The sequence below is a fragment of the Nestor notabilis genome, unplaced genomic scaffold (assembly GCF_000696875.1).
Source record: "Nestor notabilis isolate BGI_N333 unplaced genomic scaffold, ASM69687v1 scaffold15267, whole genome shotgun sequence".
NCBI lineage: Eukaryota > Metazoa > Chordata > Aves > Psittaciformes > Psittacidae > Nestor > Nestor notabilis.
The window spans coordinates 262-12,271 of record NW_009937931.1 but is presented as its reverse complement, the minus strand read 5'-3'; the positions used below and the strand labels follow the sequence as shown (position 1 = coordinate 12,271).

Here is a 12,010-nt window from a genome sequence, read left to right as displayed (position 1 = left end):
TATAAAATAAGAATCAGGGGGGGGGGGGTGAGGTTCCCTTTTTTTTTCCTTTTTTTCCTGCAATCCACATTTATTTGTTCCTGAAGTCAAACAGCCCTTCAGCTGATGTGCAGGTGGCTGGAAGGCTGCTTGGAATGCCCAGTTGCGTATGTCATCATTATTGGGTTTTTTCCTTCAAAAAGTATAAGCAAGACTTTAAAAACAACCAGTTGTTTCTATTTGGTTGGATAATTGAACAAAAGTATTTTATCCAAATTCATCAGACCTCGTCTGTGACTTTAGAAACATCCTTTCTGGGTCTCAGTAGCTCAAATGTCCAGTTTGTTTTCTCTTCTTTCTTCCCTTCCTCTCTTGCCTTCCTTAGAGCTTCAGTCCTTTCCAGACAGAAAACCAACACTTTCTGGCTTTCATTCTTTTAAATACTCTGAAAGTGTTTAATCCTGAAAATTCACTTCGGGCTTAAGCCAGATGAATGCTTGAAAAGAACAGGAATGCTGGGTGGTGCTGCTTAGGGGTCAGACTTGGTCATAAAGTGCTGAGTCCTGTATTTGTTCAGAAATCAGAAACCAAGCCCATGACAGTGATTCCTTCCCAAAGAATAAATGCAAAATTATTCTGATTTGCCTCTTGGTTATTACTTTTTGAGCATCACAGTATGGAATGCTAGAAAAAAAATCCATCAGATGGAAGTTGTTCTTTTCACATAATGGCTTCATGAGCTGGGGGTTAAAGAAGAACCAGCATGATGTGAAAGTGCTGGTCTTCTCGGGGCACTTGGCAAGACTGCTCATTAACCTGGGCAGTGGCTAGTGGTGCTGGAGTCTCTATTGCAACTTCCAAAGTCAACCTCAACAGACTTCTTGTAAGTCACAGAGAGCCTGGAGCTGCTCCCAGCTGGCCTGTGCCTCTTGTAGCCACTTGCTTCATGACAGGGCTTAGTGTTCAGTCCATGTTTGGATGGCATAAAGCTCCTTTATTGCCTTTTTTTTATTATTATTAATTTTCGTTTTACTCATGCATACATTCTCCCAAGCTAGCAGGAGCATTTTTCTGAACAAGAGTAGCAGGATTTAACCCCACAAAAGTAGTTTCACCCCTGTTGCAGCTGATTTTGGGATCTCTCAGGTTTTTAAGAATCAATCTGTCTTGTATACAGAGGGCTAGTGTTGCTTCACAGAACTGAAGCAGAGACTTGACTTTTCTTATACTTGAAATTTTGTGGCAAGGCTAAGGGCAAGGTTGGTTTGGTTTTTATTTAATGTAGTCTGTTACTCTGCCCATGAAAAACCATTTCTCTTTTTTTGAATGGCTGACCTCCTTTGAATCTGCTCATCTCAGTAAATACCAGCATCAACCCATTGGTTGGGAGGTGGGATTGCATCTTTCAGACAGGGGGAGAGGCTATGGAACATAGAGGATGTGTCCTAAAAGGAGCTGTAGGAAAGGACACTTGGGCACAGTTTTATCCTCTGTTGTTTCCCTGTCAGACAGATGAAGAATCAGGGGAAGGCAAAGCGGAGGCACTAATACAAAATGTGTGTGTTGCTTGCTGGGATGAGGTAAGGATACGTAGGCTCCTCCATGGCCCTAGCTGCTCTGAGGAATCCGTGATGCTGCTATTTACTTGCTCCTCATACTGTAGTAGTTCATGTATACCTGTAATTAGTAACTTCTTCCCCCCTCCAGAGGGTCACTCTTTAGCCTTGATCAGCCAAAGAATAGCGATAAAGCCATATCTGTGTGACACGAGTACCATCGGGAGCACGATGGCACTATTTAGCATGGCTGCAGCAAATAACAAGACCTTGCTTCCACCCAATTGTGTTTTAATCCTGTTTTCTCCTAGGGAGTCACCGCTTTGGTTTTGCTGAAGACAGGAAATTCAATAGTCGGCACCGGAGAAGGGATTGTAGCTCTCTGTAAAGGCTCAGACTACCAAGTGATGAAGTGAGTTAGCAGATGGGAGAATCAGGAGGGTAGAGGTGACACTTCCCCCAAAGGGTCATGGTATAAGAACCCATCATCTCTACGTAAAGGCATAATCCAAACAAATCTCAGTTTTCCAGTCCTGCAGACAGAGCAGACAGCATGGTTCCAGCGTAATGAAGTTGGAACAGACTGAAACTCACTGCCTGCATTTGCACAGAAGTGAATTGCCCCACTCATCATTCATTTTAAATGACCCTTGTTTCCTTTCAGGCATCAGGAGTCAGATCCTAAATTGATGCAACGTAAAATCATGCCAGATGAGAAAGAGTAGTATTTGCCATCTGCAAAGGGTTTGTTGGAGAACATGGGATTGTAAATGAAGGCTCTGCTAATTTTATAGGCTCATGTCTGGCAATACTGGAGTAGGTGCAAAGCTTTTTTTCTGTCTACAAAACAGACTGCTGCAGGTGTCATTTCCCCACACGTGGTTTGCAAACTGGATTCACAGCTACTCATTCTACATTGTTTGAGTAGCCAGCTTAAGCGTACAGTTCTGCAAACTCAGCTTCATACAACTTTAACTATTCCCAAAAGATTTATACTGTCTGGAAATATTCTTGAATATGAGATATTTAAGTGCACTTGAGCAAAACTATCAACAAAGATGCTGTTTTCTTAGGCCCTGGTCCAGAAAACAAAGTCTCCCTGGCATTGTGTTTTCAAGGCCTGGAAGAGTAGCAGGTGGGAAAGGGAAGATCATATGAAGTATTAACAAGTGACTGTCTTCAACCTGCCAGAGGGGAGATTGAGATGAGCTCTGAGGCAGAAGTTCTTCCCTGGGAGGGTGCTGAGGCACTGGCACAGGGTGCCCAGAGAAGCTGTGGCTGCCCCATCCCTGGCAGTGTTCAAGGCCAGGTTGGACACAGGGGCTTGGAGCAACCTGCTCTAGTGGAAGTTGTCCCTGCCCGTGGCAAGAGTTGGAGCTGGATAAGCTTTAAGGTCCTTTCCAACCCAAACCAGTCTGTGAATCTGTGACTGGGAATGAAATGTTAGTCCTGAGCACTTTCTTGTGTAATGATATCACAGACTAATATGGAGCTTTTTGGGGAAGCAGGGAAGTCAAGTCAGGGGGAAAGGGAAGATGGAAAATAAGTATATCAAGGTCATTGTCAGGCCAAACTTCTCATTTCTCTTAACAGGAAAATTCAAGTTCAAGGTGGTGTCACTTCCCTGACATGCAGAGGTCAGGGTCACCAGTTCTTTATAGGGACAAACAAGTGCCAGATTTATCGAGTTAACTACACTGAGTTTAAAGAGGAGCTGATTGCTGCCTGTCACAACGAAGCTGCCCACGATATCGTTTTTCCTTTGTGAGTATAACTGCCTGGGATGCTTTTAATGAACAGTAACCCAAAGCCCATTAACATCTTTACAGGATGGTTTATACTGTAACCTATCAGTGAAACAAATGGGTGATGGTGAGCAGCTGCTTGAAAGCAGAAGGCAGCAGTTGAGTTTCAGAGGTGGAAAAGTCATCGATTTACAGAAAGGATTCTAAATGAAAAGACTAGAATTATTTATATTTGGGTACTGGCAGCAATGGTAACTTCCCCCTTTGCTCCTAGCATTAATGCTGTGAGACATGGGCCTCTTAGTCTACCAGCAGTGTGAATCCTCAAAGTGCTTTTGTGTACCCTGTTGCAGCTAGAGTTTGTAGAGGTGTCTGCTCTAGTACCCACCTGTCACATCACCTGAAACCTAACACAGCTGTCCAGAGGCTTTTTGGGTCTCTCAGCCTCCCTTATGATTTCATGACTGACAACATGGCATGTTATATTAAATTCTGGGTTTGCGACGGAGATGCTGGGTGTAGTGGTGTGTCTTCTACCTGCTTTTGTCTTGTAAACAGACAACAAACATTCCCTCTTCCTGTATAGAAGGATTGTGACACATTCCTTTTAAGAAGCCCACAATGGATGGGTTGTTTCCTCTCCAAACAGAGAATGGGAGCTTGATCCCAATGAAAGTTTTTATTTTTGGCATGTCGTTATTGCATCGCTTCTTGACACAGCACAAAGGATCACGTCTTACCAAGGTACAGCAAAGTGCACAATGCATGATGCCCCCCTCCATGCTGTCACCGGCCTGAAAAGTCTGCATCCTTCTGGTTTAGTGAGGAAATCATTTGGAGCTTTAGGGTGATCTGATGCTACTGGACCTGACCAGTGCATCTGTGTCTCAGAGGTATTTGGATGAAGCTGAATTTAGTGATGATTGCAACAACTATGTCCTTGCACAGATGTTTAAATTTTCTGTCTGTTAACTGGTCTTGAACAGAGCATATACACTGATTGGGAAATACATGCTTAATTCCCTGTTCTGGCTTATTTGGGAATACTTGGATTGCTGATGTTCTCCTGTTTAGAAAGCTCCTGCACAAGCTGGGCTTGAAAGGGGCCACGCTTTTGTTGTGCCAGTTTTCTGTGTTGTAGTTCGTCTTTCCAGGCATTGATGGTGGTGTTGAACAAAAGCTTGTGGTACCTTTCTAGATCGCACTTTGTGTCATGTCCCTAGGACATGTGGTTTAGAGCTTATTTCAAAGCATTCACTCCCATAGCTTTTGGAATCATGCAGGGTTTTTTTCTTATTCAAGCATGTATAACAAGTATATTACAAACAGGCTTTTGCCATTGCCTCTATTGCCTTCAGCAATGTTGAATAGGAATCATCCAGTAAGCAAGATGAAAAATGACATCTGTACAATGTGTGGCTGCTGTTAGCCCCTGATGTTAAATCTGGGCACACAGCACCTCTATACCCACTTTTGTGGCTGTAATATACAACACATGAAGTTGTTTAGAGGTTGAATATGGGGAAGTAAAGTTAAAAAAAATAGAAAGTTCTTTTAGTTTCACTTTAGACGTTCCTTAAAATGAATCCTTGAGTAGAAATCAGGCCAGGGGTATTTAATGTGAGAGAGATGTGCCTGTGAAAAAGACCTTTGACTTAACCGTGGTGGTGCCTATTGGGAAGATTACAGCTGCATCTTAGAGCAGAGCTTTGAAGGATGATTTAAGATCTGACAAAGAAAGAAGCATTTTCTGTATGCCCCTCCTCATTATCTCTGCTCTCTGAATTCTCCAGGGGAATTTCTGACTTGTTTGCTACCTGCTCCGGAAATGATATCCGAGTGTGGCACACCCCAGAGAACAGGGAGCTCCTACGAATTGTCATCCCCAACGTGACCTGCCATGCCATTGAGATTATGAGGGATGGCAAGAGCATCATTTCAGGTAATGGTCAGTCCAGTCCTCAAGTGTTGCCAAATTTGATAAGCATCAGTGTATTGGATTGAAGAGGGGATTAAATTTGAAATGGGTTTAAATTCAGTTCATTGCTTGACCCAATGAACGCTGCTCACAGCCCCCAGGCTGTAGTTACGGTATACGTGGAAGGCAAGGTTTGGCCACCTTGTTTTGGGTGTGAATTCCAGCAATTCATCCTTACTCCAGCAGTTCAGTCTTATTCAAAAGACATAATTCTAAACTATTAACCTTGGTGTATGCACCAGCTGTGTCTGTGGAGCACCTTTTGCAAAGTTCCCAGCCATCGCCATGTGCAAATTGCTTACACAGAACTGCAGCAGTCCTAGAGCAGCAATGCAGTCTCCTGTTGTTACCAAACCAATTTGTCCATAGCCAGAATCTAACAGACATTAAATGTTAATATTTATGTGGGACTGCAGCTCTGCAGGCTCACCTACAGTAGAGTAGTTTTCACATGTATACTGGTGATCTAACAGGGTGGGCCTTATACAGGAATTCAGTAAGAAAGCAGGTTCATTTGGGATGGAAAGAGAGATAATAAAATGAAGAAATTCTGGGTACCCTGGGTAATATCTGTCTGTATATCCATCAGCTTGGAATGACGGGACAATCCGCGCCTTCACACCTGAGACTGGACAGCCAATGTATGTGGTGAACCATGCCCATAGCTTGGGGGTGACGGCAATTGCTGCTACAAGTGACTGCAAACGGATCATTAGTGGAGGAGGTGAAGGGCAGGTAATTTTGCCTTAAAACCCTGGAGCAGCTTTGTGCTCTCATCACAGGCCCTGCGAGTTGCCTGTAATGCTCACTTGGTACACGAGCTCTTCTTAGCTTTCACTTGAGCAAAGGACTGAGTTGGAAAATACTAGCTTTGGATATCTGCAAAATTCTGCTCTCAGAGGGCAGAATGTAAAACAGTGCCCTAGCTTCTTCTGGCAGAGTAGGTCTGGAAATCCTTCTAATGCAGAATATGCTCTTCATCCTTTTTGTTCATTTGCCTCTCCCCTATATTTGGCTTATCTGCCATTGTTAGTCATTGCTTGCAAGCCTCTGTCTAACTGTATTCTAGCACAGATTTTCCTTCTGTCATTTCTTTGGAAGCCCTGGTCCTGTCCAAATTGACCCATAAGAATTCATTTAGTAACACAAAGTTCCCTTTATGTAGCTATAGTGTTTTTGGGGTAACATCACACTGTGCAGTTTGACAATCTTTCTCCAGTCATACAATTTTGGCCACTCTGTGCACTTCATATAGCAGTAGCCCTTTTCACTACTTTCAAAGTGACACTCCTTTCCTAATGTTTAAATCATTTAAAGCCAGGAGTTTTATTGCTATTACAAATAGATAATTAAACTTGGAAGGCTCATGTTCAATTTCTTGCCTTGTTTTGGACTTCCTCTGTAGCCTGGCAAACCCTTCAGAACAAGACACTGAATTGTGCGTGGATTCCTGATAGTTATTTAACTGCTCTGTGCTTTGTTTGTGTCCCCTGATCTCTGATGCTCAGTGTGCCATGCTGGAGATGGCACAGGAAGTCTTGAAGAGGGAGGAATTGAACTTAGGTCTTCCAAATCTTAGGCTAATGTCCTAATCATTGAACCGTCTTTCAGAATCATTCTGCACCTCGGCTCTCCCCCAGAGCAGTGACGGCAGCACTGCCTTATCTCACTGCATAAAGACATTAGGGATGATGAGCAACTTCAACCCTTCACTGAAAAATGAACAGTGAACTACTTTGGATGATTAGTGCTAGAAGATGCAGAAGATGGAAGACCTAGATTCTGTATCAACACCCACAGAAGGGCACAGGCTCTGGTTAGTTCATCTCTGAATTGAGAAGACAGCTGAGGCAGAACTAAAACTAAAGGTTGGCAAAGAAGAAATGAGAACTGCAGGGGAGCACTTGCAGTATTCATTTGGAACACAGAAGAGGTGTTCTGAAATGCTAATGGTTCGGTCAAAACCAGTCATTGGAAAGCTGTGACTTTCAGGGTGGCTTGAGGGATCTGGATGCTCTGATCATTTAGCAAGAGGGAATTGGACACCCAGATCCTGTAGTTAACTCAGTACAAGACTTGAAAGGGTGGAAGGTGAGCTCCCTCTGCATTTCAGCTCTACATCTTCACTAGGATTTGAACTTAGCAGAATGCAAAAACTAATAGATACCATGAAGTTTGGCACTCATGGGGCAGTAAATGCAAGGTGTGAAGGATCAAGTCCTCAAAGCAGAAAGATTTTTGCTGTTACCACCACTGGTAAAAGAGGTGCTTTCAGGCCCATATTTCACATCAAAGCTTTAAAGAGCTGTTTGTATTTACTTACTGGCATTCTGTGTAGCACAAATAGCAGGTAGCTTTTTTCTGTTCCATGTCAGAAGCCTTGCTCCATGGTCTTTAAAGCACTGCTGGAAATATATCACAAACTAGATGCTTATTCCTGATGGAGAGATGAGTAAACTGAAGCATGGGAGAGTGGGAACTTGGCAAAAACAAGGTCTAGGGTTAATGGCTGGGAGTTCCTGAACCAGGGGATTACACTCTCAAGAACGCAGCTTGTTTTTGTGAGTCAGCTGCATGGGTACCCACAGGAAAACAGAGACAGGCTGTTCAGATGGAGTTGCTGTATGTTATAAAAAGAAGAGTTAAGGAAAGCTGTAGGCATCTTCCTGAGCTCAGTCAGGACCAGGTGGTACAAGAGCAGATGTCTGTTGCTGGTTTTCAGGTGAGGGTCTGGGAGATCGGTGAGATGACTCAGAAACTGGTGGAGGTTCTGAAGGAGCACGTTTCTGCTGTCTCCTGCATTAAGGTGAAGAAGGACGACCAAGAGTGTGTCACAGCCAGCCTTGATGGAACGTGCATCATCTGGGATATTGTGTAAGGAGAAAGATAAGTACTGCTACTGCAATGCACCTGGAGTGCTGGTAATGTCTCTTTTGGAGCACTGTGCCCTACTGGGGATACCACACAGCGAGGAGGAGGGGAAAAGGAGCATTAGGAAATAGAAGTTAGTAGAAAGAACAATCAAGTCAGGGAATGTAGAACCTCCAGTGTGAGAAACTTCTCAGAATTAGTTTAGACAAACATTTGTCTCAAGTTCTTTGCTTCTATTGGCTCCTGCTTGGCCAAGGGGGGAGCAGGTGACTTCCTCAGTTTCCCACTAGCTCTGTCCTCCAGCACTTCATGACTCATGTTGAGCTATTGCAGATCTGCAGGCTTTCTGTGTTGTGGGAAGGATAAGGAAATTTTCTGCATCGTGAATAGCACCTGGAAAGCATTCTCGATTAAATTAATTCATATGAGAGTAGGTTGAAAATATTACAAGGCAGCTGTGATGGGGAACAGAGCTGATGACCCTCACAGGTTTCATGAACCCCTGAACTCAGACCAATACCTGAAAATATCGAAGTAGAGAGATCTGGTGTATAGCACAGGCAGAAATAGTTCAGATAGGCAATGTTTGGGTTTTGACCCTATTGCTCTCTCCTGTTTTGGGGGTGTTTTGCAGGCGTTTTGTGAGAAAACAAATGTTTCTAGCCAACACATTGTTCAAATGTGTCTGCTACCATCCTGAAGAATACCAGGTCATCACCAGTGGAACAGACAGAAAGGTAAGCAAAACTGCAGGAATCATGTTAGCAGTAATCCCAAAAGACAAAGCCTGACACTTGTTACGTGATGAAACTTCTGTACCTCCCCAGAGGGTTGTGTTACAGTGCAGTGCTGAAACTCATGAGCTTTTCCTGCACAGCTGAGCCTCCTCTCTGCTCTGCTCTCTAGATTGGATACTGGGAAGTGTTTGACGGCTCCATCATCAGAGAAGTGGAAGGCTCTGTATCAGGTTCCATCAATGGGATGGACATCACATCAGATGGGGCATTCTTTGTCACAGGTGAGTGAGGGATAAAACTAGAAAAGAGGAAGTCATAGTAAAACCAAGGATCTCACTAGAGAAAGGGAAAACTAGAAGGATAGGTCAGCAAAAGGGGAAAAGAAAATGATTCACTGAGGAAGAATACTTAGAAAAAGGCTGTGGTTCAGCCTTGGAAGATACTGTGGTTCAGTCATGCCAAAATGTAATACAAAGGTGAAGACGAGGTTCAAATGTATCCCAGGGAGTACAGGGCTTCTCCTTGCCCTGCTCCTCATTTAGGTCGGTGTTCACTGTGCACTTGAATGATTTGTTCCAATGTCCCATTCCAGCAGCCTGGCAGTCTCCATTGGTTTACAAGTGGGAATGGCTGCAGGCTCCATCCAGCCCCAGGTTTGCATGTTCCCCACCACTGTGATATCCCTTCTGGAAACCTAGCACTAGCCCAGAGGAGTTAGGGCATTGTGGATATTGGCTGTAGTTCAAGATTTGGTGTCACTACCAGTTTTTGTAGATTAACTGGTAAATCAGTGTTGGTTGAAAACATTTCAAAGGTCTCCATGTTACTGGTAGCAGTTGCTGGCCACAGTTCACTGTGATCCACTGGTGCAGGTCCTGAGCACTCCACTGGACACTGACTCTCTGCCATCATGCCCAAGACAATGTATCCCAGCCTTCCTAAATGAAATCAATGCCTAAGTATTCCTCTACCTGTGACGTGGGGACAAAAGACAGCAGAACTCTGTAATCGTTTGTTCTTCCTCTGTGCCCAATGCAGGTGGCGATGACCATCTGGTAAAAGTGTGGGACTATAAGGGGGGTGCAGTGACTCACGTTGGAGTGGGCCATAGTGGCAACATCACCCGTCTCAAGATCTGCCCTGGTAAGAAGAACATTGTGAGCGTGAGTGCAGATGGGGCCATCCTGCTCTGGAAATACCCAGACTTGCACTAACAGCTGGCACAGGAGCTGCCAGGCTGCTGCCTCCTCGGCCTCTCCCAGGGATCCTTTTCTCTTCCAGTTGAGGTTGTTTTAAAGCATTGGTAGTACTTTTATTCTCTCTGATACGCATTTACCAGATTCTCTCGCTTTCACGTGGTCTCTTTTTCTCTTCCCTACCCTCTTCTGTCCCTTCCTTTAATGAATCACTTGTTGTGTTAATTCAGTTTTCTGTGTTCATTTTAATTTGCCTGGTCCTAATTAAAGAAAAATCTCTCAGCTCCAACTCAGGTGTTTAACTGGGAAGCTTTCTTGAGTCAAGCTTTTAAATCAATGCTCTCACAGGAATACAAGGGTGTTGAGGTCCTTCATTTGCAGTGTCCAATTTGAAATTCTCTTCATGGGCCTGGTTTTCAAGAGTGAGAGTGCAGTCACTTCTAAAAATGCCTGGATGTTTCCAGCTGGACACACTCACAGGCCTGATTATGGGCCTAATTTTTTCAAATGGGCTCCAAATTTGTATGAAATATGTATTTGGTCTGAGAATGAGTGCCCAGCATCATACCTGGTATTGAAACCAACAGCTCTCAACATACTGTTTGTGTAAAGCTCAGTGTAGGCAGCCAGCCTGTGAAGTGCTGCGAGTGAAGTAAATACTGCTTTTGCAGGCATTGAAGGCCTGTGAGAATTCTGGCATAAATGAAATGGGTAGCACAATGTTTCATTCCTTCCTGTTAAGGCTTACAGACATTTTAGTTGACTAAAATGATGATTCAAAGGCAGTGTCAGCTAGATACTGTCATACCTGTATCGACAGCATTGCCTGTTCTGGTAGGCGACAGGGGATAGAAATTTAGAGGTATGATTGCTTATTATCCTTTATAGGCCACTAAATGTATTTACTGCTTATAGGACCATAAGGGTGGGTCCTTTTGGATGGGCTTGGAGGGTGTCTGTGCACCTTATGCTGTCCATCAAACCATGCAAGTCAGATTCCTTCTAGTTGAAGTCTCTCTACCCTTATTAATGGATCTTTAGCAAAGGAATTAAGTCATTCTTCGTCTTTGGAGCCAAGACTTGATGCTCGGCAGTGGTAACACTCTGGCAGGTTTTACAAGCTCTGCAGCAATGTGGTTTGAGAGAGAGACAGGATCAAACTGCTGGGACGTGGGGTGGACAGGCCACACATCTGTGCTTGTGGGAGAGGGATAACAGAATTGGAGCCAGTAAGAGGGGACTAGACAGTGCCAAAGACCCATGTCACTGCCAGCTCCCCGTGCTCTCCGAGGTGCAGGGTTTTGAGATGCAGATCCCTGTGCGGCAGAGTCCCACCTCATCAAAGCAATTGCATTCCCACCAGATCACAGCAACCCTCCAAGTACCCACCGGGGAGGCAAAGCCCTGTTTTGGTGTAAAGACCAAAGCCCCGCACGCTCCTCCTGCACTAGCTGGTTCCTCATGGCTCACAGGCAGCAAAGCAAGACAGACATTCCTGACTCACCCACCCCATCCCCACAGGCTCTGGAAAGCGCAGGAGATGGCACACTGAGAGCAAAGGCTGATAAACCACACCGTGTTTGTTACAGCCAGCCAGGAGGCTCAGGCCCTCTATCTGTCACCTTACAGACTGGCAAACTGAGCGTGTAGATTCTTTGCAAAAGTCCTGACCTGCCCGTTAGTTCTGTTCAGTGGGAAACAGCATCCCTTCAGTGAAACCTGATTTTAAGCATGAGCACTGGCTGAATTCACTTGCTCCAGCATGGCCAGCTGAGGTAGGTCCCAGCTGATGTAAGTCCTTGTCCAGGGTGATGTTGGTTGGCTGCAGCAGCAGCACAGCACCTCCTCTGTCCTGCGGTTAGGCTCTCCCCCAGCAGGTGGCCATGCACAAAGCTGTGCTGTCGTATCCTTCCTGCTGTAGGGGTAGATGATTTGGGGTGCAGTGGGA

At 44.6% G+C, this 12,010-nt stretch overlaps 1 protein-coding gene across 1 annotated transcript in view; it reads left to right on the top strand.

Moving 5' to 3' along the window:
* Nucleotides 1-10,166, top strand: part of CFAP52 (cilia and flagella associated protein 52) — a gene marked incomplete at its 5' end in the record, with an annotated part of 17,711 nt that extends 7,545 nt beyond the window's left edge. The window contains 8 exons of the mRNA XM_010019074.1: nt 1,847-1,947; nt 3,129-3,299; nt 5,074-5,222; nt 5,848-5,993; nt 7,981-8,132; nt 8,764-8,866; nt 9,036-9,147; nt 9,905-10,166. Of these exons, the coding sequence (XP_010017376.1) occupies nt 1,847-1,947; nt 3,129-3,299; nt 5,074-5,222; nt 5,848-5,993; nt 7,981-8,132; nt 8,764-8,866; nt 9,036-9,147; nt 9,905-10,080 (1,110 nt within the window). The remainder of the gene's footprint in view (nt 1-1,846; nt 1,948-3,128; nt 3,300-5,073; nt 5,223-5,847; nt 5,994-7,980; nt 8,133-8,763; nt 8,867-9,035; nt 9,148-9,904) is intronic.
* Nucleotides 10,167-12,010: the final 1,844 nt, after the last annotated feature.